The sequence below is a fragment of the Pseudorca crassidens genome, chromosome X (genome assembly GCF_039906515.1).
Source record: "Pseudorca crassidens isolate mPseCra1 chromosome X, mPseCra1.hap1, whole genome shotgun sequence".
NCBI classification, from domain to species: Eukaryota; Metazoa; Chordata; class Mammalia; order Artiodactyla; family Delphinidae; genus Pseudorca; species Pseudorca crassidens.
Window position 1 is genome coordinate 121,323,470 of NC_090317.1, and position 13,344 is coordinate 121,336,813.

Below are 13,344 nucleotides of genomic sequence, written 5' to 3' on the forward strand. Positions count from 1 at the left end.
ACTAGCATTGCAAAAAGTTGCTCATTAGTCAAATCATTTTTAATTAGGTTTGCTAGATCTCTTCTTGAATGTAGCCCCGAGTAGCGTGGCTTAAAAGGCACATCTAATCTGCTGGATTTTTTTTTTTTTTTCAGTTAAAACATCTGGATCCATTTTTACTGTTTGATGAATTTAAAGGCGGTAGACCAGGTGGATTTCCTGATCACCCGCACCGAGGTTTTGAAATAGTAAGTAAAAGAATTTGACCACAGAATTGTGTATTTTAAAATTTACCTCTGTTCTTAAAGTTAGTAATCACTTCTAATAGAAAATTCAAATTTAAGAGCAATGAATAATAGGCAAAAATTAATTTATAAGTTCCTGGCTATAGACTGGTTGTTAACAGAATTGTAATATCTATTTTACATGAAATATATTCAAATTTAAATATTTACTGTGTTTAATCTTCTTTGAATTTGTTTGAATTTGTGCCACTGGATCTATTCCTATCTCAGCAGTTAAAAAAGGGAAGAATTGGCTTCTTAAAGTATTTATATAATTAAAATAATTTATTGGAGGTAGAAGAAACAATTTAAGATGTGATTAAAATACTTTTATATGAAAACCTGCTTCTCTTCAAGAATTTTCAGAAATGTTTAATCTCATGTAGTGTAATATTTTACACCCCAAAAGACAATCCAAGAACACTGTTAGTATTTAACTCAGTTCTAAGGAGTTACAGAATCAAGGGGCCGAAACAGAACGTGGCCTAAAAATTAGAATTTTAAGGCCAAATATATACATTTACAAATTTAACTGTAAAGTCTATAGATTCTGCTGAACACTTATTTTCAGTTTTAGTTCAGTGAGAAAATAAGAATGTGTAATATAATATTGGGGCCCTTTCAAAGATTCCCATTCTCCACACACACAGATACTGTGGGGAAAGATGCAGGGACAGTTCCCAGCCAAGTTCAGTCACCTGCTCCCTGAGGAAAACCTGTATTCTAAGGAAACAGACCAGGGCTTAGTGTGTTTGTCAAGTCCACTACTGAATGAGCAAATATTTATTGATGTCTGATGACATGAAGCATGGTGTCAGGTGATCTTTTGTATGTTGGGATGTGTGTGTTTGTGTGTTGGGGGAACTGGGCAGAGGCAGAGGAAGGGGAGGCTAATGAAGAATGAGGCATGACCCCTGCTTGCCTCCAGTATGGGGTTTAGTTAAGGATGTAAAAGATGGACAGGTAAAGAGTAAACCTCTGCAGTGTGAAAATAGAATAAGCCTAGAAGCTTCTGGAAACAGTATGAAGGATTAAGGTCGTTGGGCTGGTTTCCATTTGTCACTTAGCCATTTGCCTTCTGGTTCTCTTCTCTGTGACCACTTCGGGGCCACTGTGCCTTGCTTTACAGCAGTAATGGAAGGCATGCCTTTCACCTCGCCTACACTCATGCTGAGTTCTGACTGTGCTCTTCTGCCTCTGGTATCAGGACATTCTCACCACTCCATCCCACAGCTCCAGCTACCATTTTACTAATCCTTCAAGATCTTTTCAGATATTACTGTCTCCATCATGTTTTCCAGACAGTCCCGAGAGGATACCCTTTCTCCTGCGTTTGGCCGCCGTAGCATTAGATTTTTCCACTCATACATGTTAGATATTTATGGTGGCCTTGATCATATTCTGTTTTGTATTAAAATGAGGAATTGCCTCAACCTCCCCCTCCCACACCCAAGAGGACTGTAAGTTTCTTCAGCTCACATCATCCCGCCCATCTCCATGTTCTCCTGGTGGAGATTCTCAGTCACTCCTGGCTGAATTTAATTGAATAGTAAAAAGAGAAGGTTTCTGCTGAAGACGACAAATATATTAAATAAAATGAATGATGAAACACGTTGCTTTCCTTTCCATTATTGAAAGAAAATTTAATTTCCTTTCTTTTTTTTTTTTGCCACACCACGCTGCATGCGGGATCTTAGTTCTCTGAGCAGGGATCAAACCCGCTCCAGGGAAGTCCCTAATTTCCTTTCTAAGTTACAATTTATAAATTGTACAGTGCTCAATGTTAAACTACTCTGGGAAGGGGTCCAGCTGTAGAATATCGATTTTCGGCTCTTTACTTTTGAGTAAAGCATTTTCCTGAAAAGTGTAATTGTAACTATAGCCAACCCTCATCGTCTGTAGATTCTATATTCGTGAATTCACCTACTCACTAAATGTATTTGTAACTGTGGTGCTTGCGCCGTCATTGACGGGCATGCGCAGAGCAGCCCAATGTGCACATGCTCTCAGCTGAGGGTCAGCAAGACGATGCTCTGCCTTCTTGTTTCAGCTCTCATACTGCAAACAGGTGTCCTTCTTGAGGTCTATTTAGTGCCACATTTTTGTGCTTTTTGTTGGTGATCTCGCTGTTTTAAGTGCTGTCCAGTGATCCTAAGTGCAAGAAGGCTGTGAGGGGCCTCATGGAGAAAATACGTGTGTCAGAGACGCTTCTTTCAGGCGTGAGTTACACTGCTGCTGGCCGTGAGTTCAGTGTTAATGAATCAGTGATATATATTCAGTAAGGTGTCTTTAAACAGAAGCACACATAACAGGAGGTTACGTATTGATTCTTGGTTGTGACTTGAGGCTCGCAGGAACGTAGCCCTTTATTTCCCCAGGAGCAGAGGTTCAGTGTTGGCTCATTCAGTGATCATGGCAACTTTATAGAACATCGCTACTGTAAATAACTAGAATCGATTGTACCAGTTTCCCCCAGGAGTGTAGGTAAGCTAAGGACCCAGCTGTCTCTTACTGTGAACTTCAATAGTCTGCAGTTCAAAACCAGGTGCACTTCTAGGCTCTCCTCACCTCCTCCCTGGAGCATTTTCTACAGGCTTGTTGTAAATTTTGAAAATGCTAATTAGTATAAAGAACAGAGTTAGAATCACCTGTTACCTTACCATCCAGAAATAGGCATTGCTATTGTTCTTCCAGTACTTTTTTTTCTGGTATGCTGTATATGTTTTGTGTCTTTTTTATTTCCTAACATTATACTGTTAACAGTTTCCCAATGTTTAAAAAAAGACTAATCTGGGGCTTCCCTGGTGGCGCAGTGGTTGAGAGTCCGCCTGCCGATGCAGGGGACACGGGTTCGTGCCCCGGTCCGGGAAGATCCCACATGCCGCGGAGCGGCTGGGCCCGTGAGCCATGGCCGCTGAGCCAGCGCTTCCGGAGCCTGCGCTTCCGGAGCCTGTGCTCCGCAACGGGAGAGGCCACAACAGTGAGAGGCCCGCGTACCGCAAAAAAAAAAACAAAAACAAAAGACTAATCTTTGATGGCTTCATTAAGCATCTGCCATGAAATTGCACCAGTTGACATGACCAGAGCAACGTATGAGGGTACTTGTTTTCCTTCAGCATCACCAACACAATATATTTACCCAACTTTTCTTTATCTTTGCCATTTTGACAAGTGAAAAATAATGCTTCATCAGTTTTAATTTGAATTTTTCTTATCTGAGCAAGGTTGGATATCTTTTCATTCATTTTTGGCTGCATTGGGTCTTCGTTGCTGTGTGTGGGCTTTCTCTAGTTGTGGTGAGCGGGGGCTACTCTTTGTTGCGGTGCATGGGCTTCTCATTGCAGTGGCTTGTCTTGTTGTGGAGCACAGGCTCTAGGCATGTGGGCTTCAATAGTTGCGGCCTGTGGGCTCAGTAGCTGTGGCTCGCAGGCTCTAGAGCGCAGGCTCAGTAGTTGTGGTGCACGGGCTTAGTTGCTCCGTGGCCTGTGGGATCTTCCCGGACCAGGGCTTGAACCCATGTTCCCTGCATTGGCAGGCAGATTCTTAACCACTGTGCCACCAGGGAAGCCCTTCTTTGCATTTTTAAGCATCTTTTTACCATACATGTTTATATTCTTGGCCTATTTTGTTCTGTTGGGTTGGTGGTATTATTCTTATTGCTTTATAAATGCTCTTTGCATATTAAGGAAATCAGGCCCTTTTCAATGATAGGAGTTGAAATAGTGTTAACAAGGATTTGGCTTGTTTTGCACGCCCCCAAAGGTAGACCTTTAGTTACAAAGCATAGATACAACCCAACAGAAGGAAGCCCTTTTTAACAATTTCTTATGCAAAGATGGAATAGGTCCCCTGGATCAGTGATTTTCTTATGCCTGGAGAAATACAAGCATGCACTGCATGTTAACATAATGGGTATGTTATCAAGATAAATGGCCCTCAAAATAGGCTTTGTGCGAGATGAGTCAGTGCTGTGCTGAAATAAAATATTAGAACTCATGTTTATATTTTTAAAGAAAACTGAAATTATGCTGGACTAACACATGAATATAAAATAGAACTAAATATATGTTGTTTAGTCCCTGCTCATAATTTTTTAAACTAACAGTGATACATGATCAAAGAAATGTGGAGAATATTATCCTGCAAAATTCTTATTACCCCAAGTGTGATCCGTGAACCAGCAGTGGTATCACCTGGAACCTCAGGTGCCAACTCAACCTAGGAGTCACTTATCTAGATGACCCTCCAAACCAGAAATATTATTTTTTAATTGAAGTATAGTTGATTTACAATGTTGTGTTAATTTCTGCTGTACAGCAAAGTGATTCAGTTATATATATGTGTGTGTGTGTGTCTATAAATACATATATATACTTTTTCATTTTCTCTTCCATTGTGGTTTATCACAGGATATTGAATATAGTTTCCTGTGCTATACAGTAGGTGCTTGTTGTTTATCCATCCTATATATAGTAGTTTGCATCTGCTAATCCCAAACTCCCAATCCGTCCCTCCCCCACCCCCACCTTGGCAACCGCAAATCTGTTTTCTATATCTGTGAGTCTGTTTCTGTTTCATAGATAAGTTCATTTGTGTCATATTTTAGATTCCACATATAAGTGATATCATATGGTATTTGTCTTTCTCTTCCTGACTTACTTCACTTAGTATGATAATCTCTAGGTCTATCCATGTTACTGCAAATGACATTATTTCATTCTTCTTTATGGCTGAGTAGTATTCCGTTGTATATGTGTACCACATCTTCTTTATCCAAGAAATATTATAACTCTATGAGCTAGGAACAAGAACCTGATTTTACTGAGTTAATGGCTAATCATTTTCTAAAACTTAACTCTTCGGTTTAGATAGCGAAACATATTCTGTTAAAAACTTGCATAAAAGTTGAGGAAGAAGGAAGGCCCTGGAGGAGGCACAGCTGGTGGTACCAAGACAAAGGGGAAAATGCACGCAATATTTCCTGCCTGTAGTTTGGACTCCGGGGAGCATTGTTTTGAAAGGCCAAGTGGTAAAGGGTGGAATGATTTTGCAGTTACCTATTTCTGGTCAGGCCTGGTATCTTGATTTGTTTAGGGCAACTCTATATGCTCAGAACAAAGAACCATCTGAAAAAATGCGCAACACTCTTCCTTTTTAATCCACGCCCTGCCCAAGTTTAATTTTGCCTGAAAGAGAAGTGCTTCAAGTTCACACACTGTTGATGAACCCTTCACCTACCATTTTGTACCTTTCAAAATCATCCTTTGAATTATAGCCTCAGGACTTTCCAGGTTTTAGCACTGAAAGGCCCCTTTTCCTAGGAACCCCTCTGTCCTGGGGAAACCAACGTGGTTGACCATTTCTGCTTCAGTTGAAGAACGTTAGGAGGAACCGTCCTGCCTGCTTCGCAGGAATGTTTTAGGATGGTCTCCATTCTGTCCTTAGTTGGGCTTAGAAATGTTTTATCAAGTTTTTCACCACAAGCCTCAGCAGATTCTTTGATTTTGTTCAGGAGAACAAACCCGCTCTGTTTCCAAGGGTGTGCCCATCAGAAAAGCCAGACTGGCATTTACTGGTTGGCAGCCAGCAGCGTTTGCATGCAACCTCTGAACAATACCTCTAGAGGAAGGGTAGGGTTCTGTTGATTCACACCTAAAACTTAAAACTGGACCCAAACCTCCCGTCTCCCACGCGGCCTGTTTTTTCTAGTTTGCGTTGCACTTTCAAACTCAGGCCATACCATCGTTGAATCAAAGCTGGGGGAAAAAAAAAGCTTGATTGAATTCAAAATCCATTCTGGAGGGACTTCGCTGGTGCAGTGGTTAAGAATCCGCCTGCCAATGCAGGGGACACGGGTTTGAGCCCTGGTCCAGGAAGATCCCACATGCCGTGGAGTGACTAAGCCTGTGCATCACAACTACTGAGCCTGCGCTCTACAGCCTGGGCGCCACAACTGCTGAGCCCGCGAGCCACAACTACTGAAGCCTGTGCACTTAGAGCCCGTGGTCCACAACAAGAGAAGCCATCGCCATGAGAAGCCCATGCACCGCAACGAAGAGTAGCCCCTGCTCGCTGCAAGTACAGAAAGCCTGTGCAAAGCAAAGAAGACCCAACACAGCCAAAAATAAATAAGTAAATAAATTTAATTATAAAAACATAACGTTTAAAAAAATCCATTCTGGAAAGAAAAAAAAATACTCTAGGAAAGGTAGGAAAGAAGGATATTTTCTGAGCATCAGACTGTTGTTCAAGGAACATCCTCTTTCATCTCTAACATGGAGGTATTGACACGTTCCTGTCACTGTGAGAAAAAAGATGAGAATGTCTACCAGCACCACCACGATTGAATATGGTTCTGGAAGCTTTGACGCTATTAATAAGAGAGCTATTGGAAAGGAGGAGGACAAATTATTTATTTGTAGGTAATATGCTAATAAAAATGAAACCCCACGGTGGCTGCATCCAGCTTTGGGTGGTGATGTGATTGGAGCACGTTGGAGGGCACAGGACTTGTTCTGAAGTTACCGTTACAGTGCAGCGTATGGATTTTAGCGTATACGTTTATTTGGCGTGAATTGGGGGTGACACTAACAGATTATAGGAAGGAAGCTAAAGCCACCCTCACCCCCAGGACACCCCTCGGCACCACCATGCTAAGAACATCAACCAAAACCTCTTATTAATAGAAAATATTAATTTTTTAATAGAATGGATAGAAATGGATAGAAAATAACTATGCAAAAATCACCCACTTTCCTGCCCAAAGGCAATAGCCAGATATAATGGGGGGGGCAGTCCCATTCATAGTAGCAATAAGACCCCTTATAATTCCAGGGCAAAAAGTTCTTCTCCTTTAATCCAATTATCCTACTTCTAGGAGTCTAATAATTTCCTGAAAAAAACAAAAACAAAACCAACATAAGAACAGAGGCTTGTTATACAAATGTTTCTTCCAGTGCAATATTAAAAAGTCAAAAAAAGAAAAAAAGGCACAGAGTAAGTATCCAAAATAAAAGGGAAATGATTATATATGTGGAGATTATATGTAAGGAAATTTTTGTATGTCTGGAAGGTGGAATATTATGCAACATTATTTATAAAAGCAGATATTATAAATAATTTAAATTTTCGTGAATCGTGGTCTGTTTAAATCAAGGTTTCTCACCCTTGGCGCTATTGACATTTTGGTTGGATCATTCTTTGCTGTGGGGGTCTGTGCATTGTAGGTTGTTCCGCTGCATGCTGTCCCCTTCTCACCGGATACCGATAGCACCCCCCTTACCTCCAGTGGCGACAAGAAAAAATGTCTCCAGGTATTATTGCCAGTTGTGCATTTTGGGCAGGGAAGCCACCACATTGCCGCCAGTTGAGAACTAGTGGTTTACATGCATGTGTGCATATAATGACATACTACGCAGCTGGTAGAAGAATGTCACAGCTTGATAGGTCCTGATAAAGAATCATGTCCATGATAGTTGGAAAGTGACAGAGGCAAGGTACAAAATTGTTACGGCATAATGTGGGATTTGTATAAAGAGCAAAGACTGTACCTTTATTCTTTCCCCAAAATGGTTTATTATTTATTGTGGGGAAGGGGGACTCTCTGAATGAATGATGACTTCCACAGATTACGTTGATGCAAAGAAAACAGAATTACAGAATTCACGTAACAATACCGAAAGAAGATGGTGCTTAGAGAGAAGACATATAACGGCAGATAAAAATATATATTCACAAAGCTTTTTTGAAAATTTAGTGGTTTTTAGTATATTCATAAGATTGTGCAAGTCTCACCACTGATTCTAGACATTTTCATCACCCCTCAAAAGAAAGCCATCACCCATTAGCAGTCAATCGCATCACCATGTCCCCCAACCTCTGACAACATCTGAAACTTTGTGTTTCTATGGATTTGCCTGTTCCGGACACTTCATATAAAAGGAATCTTACAGTATGTGGTCTTTTGTGACTGGCTTCTTTCACTTAGCATAATGTTTTCAAGCTTCATCCATGTTGTAGCATGTGTCAGAACCGTATTCCTTTATGGCTAATAGTCCATTGTATGGCTGTGTGACATTTTGTTTATCCAGTCATCTCATGATGGACATTCGGGTTGTTTCCACTCATACTTTGATTCTTGGGAGTGCCTAGATTCTCTCTTCAAAGGACACCCAAGAAGCTGATAATGTACCTTCCAGGGAAGGTTACTGGGTGATGAGGGAGAGTGGGAAAGAGTTAATTTTCACTCTAACCCTCTTTTTCTCTTTGTACCGTTAGAATTTGGAGCATGTATATTGGTTGTTTAAAATATATATTCAAAATTCCCTCTTCACACGCCACATTTGAAGATAAACCGTGTTCTCTGTCATGGTTGATGAAGGTCCTGGCGCTCACTTGCTCTCCAGGAACTCTTGCTGAGGCCTTCACCTTGGGGCGGCCTTCTCCACATGAAATCGAGCTCGTTTGTGTTCTATTCCAGTCAACCAGATAAGTTAATAACATACGCCAGAGTGGAAGGTGGGTGGGGTGTGATCTAGGGGCAGCTTCCTGTAGGAAACATTTGTGCACCATTAGGGGTGCCCATGAAATTTAAAAGGGCCTCAAATTAAAAAGCATAACTTTCTCCTCCTCAACGTGTTCCCTGTCCGAAAGGAAACTATAATTGTGTGTGTGTGTATACACGGATGCGTGTGCATGAGTTTACAAGTGGGGGCAGAGGACTTCCAGTTTGTAAGAAAGTTAGAAAATGATTAAGGAGGAACCAGAGAGGTCCAACTGATGTAGTTTTGCATTCTGAGGGAGAAGCTAGCACTTCTAACAAGTCTGGGAGGGTTTCAGGGAAGATCTTTAGTCTAAAAGTCTGGCTTTTAGACTGTGTCAGTGGTTCTCAACTGGGGGTGATTCTGTCCGCACAGGGTCTTGTGGCAATGTCTGGAGACCATGCTGGTTATACCAACTGGAGGGTGCTACTGCCATCTAGTGGGTAGAGGCCAGGAATGCCGCTGAATACCCTGCAGTGCTCAGGACAGCTCCCAGCATAGGTCATATGAGGGAAAGAAGCAGTTTAATGGAAATATTCTTTGAAAGTAGTCAAAATATTTTCCCAACCAATTTCCCCATCTGCCCCACTCCCCCACCCGATTCCAATTACAAACAGAAACCATTCGTGTCTGAGAGACTACATTCCTAGAGTTCTTAAGTAGACAAATTGAAGCGGGATGTAATAAAGACTATATACTAGTCGTTAAACATTCTTTTATGTTGCCAAATATAAAATAATGCTTCTTAAGTGAGACCAAAGATAAGTCTAAAATAAGTTAACACAGATGATTACGTGACAAAAAGCTTCTTCCACACGTTGAGCACCATTAGCAAAGCTGCTTCAGAGTTACCCGTCAGTACACTCTTTTCAAGTGAAATGCCTGAACATGCAGGAGTAAATGTAAAGGAAATTTGCTGCGCAGTAATATTAGCTCCCTGTTGCATGAGACGCTTCACGTGCTGCGTCTGCTTTAGCTCTAAACCTCACAGCAGCCCTGAAAGGCAGGAATTGTTCGCACACATGCCCACCCCCCATTTTACAGATGAGCAAACAGGGGCCAGAGAAGTGGTGACTTGTCAAGCTCACGGCCCGTACACGGCAGGTGGGACCCTCTGATCCCAGGCCCACACCGGTCCACTCTTCCATGCTCCCACTCCTGGAACAAAGTTCCCATTCTGTACATCTCATAGTGTTTCAATACATAGACACGTTCATAGCATTTGAAGTGAGGTTGCGCAGGTGGCACAGATCCTCAAACTGTGAGCACCTCATACTTCTTCTGTAACTTAGTGTGGGACCCACTGCTCTCATGGTTCAGGGACCTGGATTTTCCTGCCCATAAGTTCAAAGTAATGCTCTCACTTCTCTGAACTTCCAGTAAAATGAGGAAATGGATTGGGTTGGTTGACTGCTGGGATATTTAAGGACCAATCATTGAACTTCTTGTAGCCACAAGGAGACCATTCATGATGAGGAATAACATGATAATTAACAAAATGGTGCTTTAGTTGCTTATGACCTTTTATTACAACCTAAAGATTCTTTTCCTCCTTCTCTGTACCGTTTTGCCCCACCCACCCCAGCTTTTCCCCAATATTTCAGTCCTTTAGGGACCAGCTGAGGGGGCTGCCTTCTCCATGAGTTACTCCCCCATTCCTCTAGATTCATCCTCATCAGGATTGATCTTTCTTCTGTGTCCAGTGGGACTGATTGTACTTCTCTGCAGCATTTGCTTCTCTTAGCTACATGTTTTAGTAGTGTCCTCCCTGCTGGAATTACCAGTAGCTCCCTGAAGGTAGGGAAGGGATAATCATTGTGTTCCCCTTGGGTGCTTTCTAACTTCCTGTTTACGAGTTTGTGATGACATTTTCTCTTGTGCAGGCTGAAATGAAATAAAAAGAAAATGAGATTAAAAAATATTCCAAAATTAAAGGATTATTTAAAAAGACAAAAGAAAGGGCTTCCCTGGTGGCGCAGTGGTTGAGAGTCCGCCTGCTGATGCAGGGGACATGGGTTCGTGCTCCGGTCCGGGAAGATCCCACATGCCGCGGAGCGGCTGGGCCCGTGAGCCATGGCCGCTGAGCCTGCGCGTCCGGAGCCTGTGCTCCTCAATGGGAGAGGCCACAGCAGTGAGAGGCCTGCGTACTGCAAAAAAAAAAAAAAAAAAAAAAAAAAGACAAAAGAAAGACAAAAATTGGCATCCCTGTATCACACCCCCTTATTATAAAGTGTTTTATTGCTTCTTGAAGTCCAAAATCCCGAGAACTGTGGCCCGATAACATCAAGTGCAATGAACACATTCACTGAAACATTCAGAAATTAGATCCTTACAATGAATTGAATCAGGAATAATAAGAAATCACCCACCAAAAGGTGTCACCTGCTTAATTAAATTAAATATTATTATAATGAAATTTTAACAAAATATTAAAACGAGGGAAATCGACATGATTCCCTTAACTCTGTCTCTGTAAGAGCCCTGTGAGCCCCAAGCCTGCCTAGGACCATGTGTGCGGAGGAGCGTTTCAGGCCTTTCTTTCTTGGATGTTGACCTTGACAGCTTTTAACTAGAGGAAAACTCACTTCTACACCACAGCACATCCCCTCCCTTGATGAATAGAGGGCAGCCTGCCCCATGGACACGTGTTCTTTGAGCAGAGACAACGCGCTTGGGCTGGAAGACATACTTAGTCATTGGTGAATCTTTTAGCCAGACAGCTCCCTGGTTTGGCGAGAACTGATTTTAGAAAAACAGTGAGCACAGGTCATAAGGAGCAGCAGAGGGCACTCTTAAGCAACAGTGCTTCGAAGTACCCACTTTCCCGCTGGGTACAGACATAGTGCTTTTTTTTTTTTTAATTAATTAATTAATTTTTGCTGTGTTGGGTCCTCGTTTCTGTGCGAGGGCTTTCTCTAGTTGTGGCAAGCGGGGGCCACTCTTCATTGCGGTGCGCGGGCCTCTCACTATCGCGGCCTCTATTGTTGTGGAGCACAGGCTCCAGATGCGCAGGCTCAGTAGTTGTGGCGCACGGGCCTAGTTGCTCCGCGGCATGCGGGATCCTCCCAGACCAGGGCTCGAACCCGTGTCCCCTGCGTTAGCAGGCAGATTCTCAACCACTGCGCCACCAGGGAAGCCCGACATAGTGCTTTTGTATGTGGGAAATTGGGGTAATTGTAGAAGCTGGCACACCATTCCCTAGAAGCCCCTTCAGTATAACATGGGAAATGAAACAATGGACGTGAACGCCTTGACCACAGTTTTACAAGATGTAGGTGGTATCAGTTAAGAGGCTGGCCTGACGACATGGGGAGCCAGGGGTAGTTTGTCTGAAGAGATTCCCCCAAAGGGTTGACTCCTGAGTGGAGTTTGAAGAGGAAGGGCATGTCTGAATCTGGGGTTCTAGAAGCAGCTGGAAGATTCTCAGGAAGTTTGCAATTCAGCCTGAGTAGATTTGGGAATGTGATCATCATAGAACCTCGATGTGCATGTCTGAAATTTTATTCAGGGTGAAAGGAAAATTAGTAAATTTGGGAGACTTTTGTGAGGGGAGCAACAGAAAAATAGAAAAGGAGAGTTGCTTTCAAGTCATTTGTTCATTGCTCTGTAGTTAGACGTTGTTGGGTAGAACTTGTCAACGTCCACACCAAAGAAGGATCCCGTGATCACCTCATCGCGGGATCACGGGGCTGCCTGGCCCTCCATCAACCTCTTCTCCACTTCACCTGGGAATCCCGAGGCCTGTTTTCAGCTTTGTATACAATAGCAAGGACCCTTTCTTTGCCAGAGGTGCCAGGTTGCCTGAAGCCCTCGCAGTTGGCAGCGCTGGCTCCCCTTGCAGCTCCCATCAGCCGTCTCCTCCAAGGCAGGTGCTGTGCTCACAACACCTGTGTTACTGCCAAGATGGCGCCAGCATCCGTGGGACATTGTGGGGGAGTGAAAATAGTTTTATTCTCAGAGACAGAAAATGTTAAGTCCTTTCTCTGCTACTATTAATGGTGTAAACTTAATCACACTAAGCCACAATGTTTTCATCAGTATCGTGTAGGTGATAATATATTCCCAGGATCATATGCTTTTTAAGTGCTGAAATGCTACGCAAATACAAGATGCTGCCCTTCCTTCCTTCCTTCCTTCCTTCCTTCCTTCCTTCCTTCCTTCCATCCATCCATCCATCCATCCATCCATCCATCCATCTTCAGTGTCAGCTATATGTTCTAGCCTTCAGGGAGGTTGCATTTTCTTAGGGAAGACAGACAATAAATGAATAACCAAATAATTACATAATATAGTGCCCTTCATGAAAAAGCTAGGAAGAAGAAACAGAGTCGGAGGATTGAGAATAGATTGACCAGTTAGATGACCTGGTTGGGGGTGGCCTCTCTTAGGCAGTGACATTTTTTTTTTTTTTTTGATGTGGATCATTTTTAAAGTCTTTATTGAATTTGTTACAGTATTGCTTCTGTTTTCTGTTTTGGTTTTTTGGCCGTGAGGCATGTGGGATCTTAGCTCCCCGACCAGGGATCGAATCCACACCCCCT

At 42.6% G+C, this 13,344-nt stretch overlaps 1 protein-coding gene across 1 annotated transcript in view; it reads left to right on the plus strand.

The window, feature by feature from the left end:
• The window catches only part of PIR (pirin), a 102,250-nt gene that overhangs the window by 19,180 nt on the left and 69,726 nt on the right, over positions 1–13,344 (plus strand). The window contains exon 3 of the mRNA XM_067724680.1: positions 135–227. Coding sequence (XP_067580781.1) covers positions 135–227 — 93 coding nt within the window. The remainder of the gene's footprint in view (positions 1–134; positions 228–13,344) is intronic.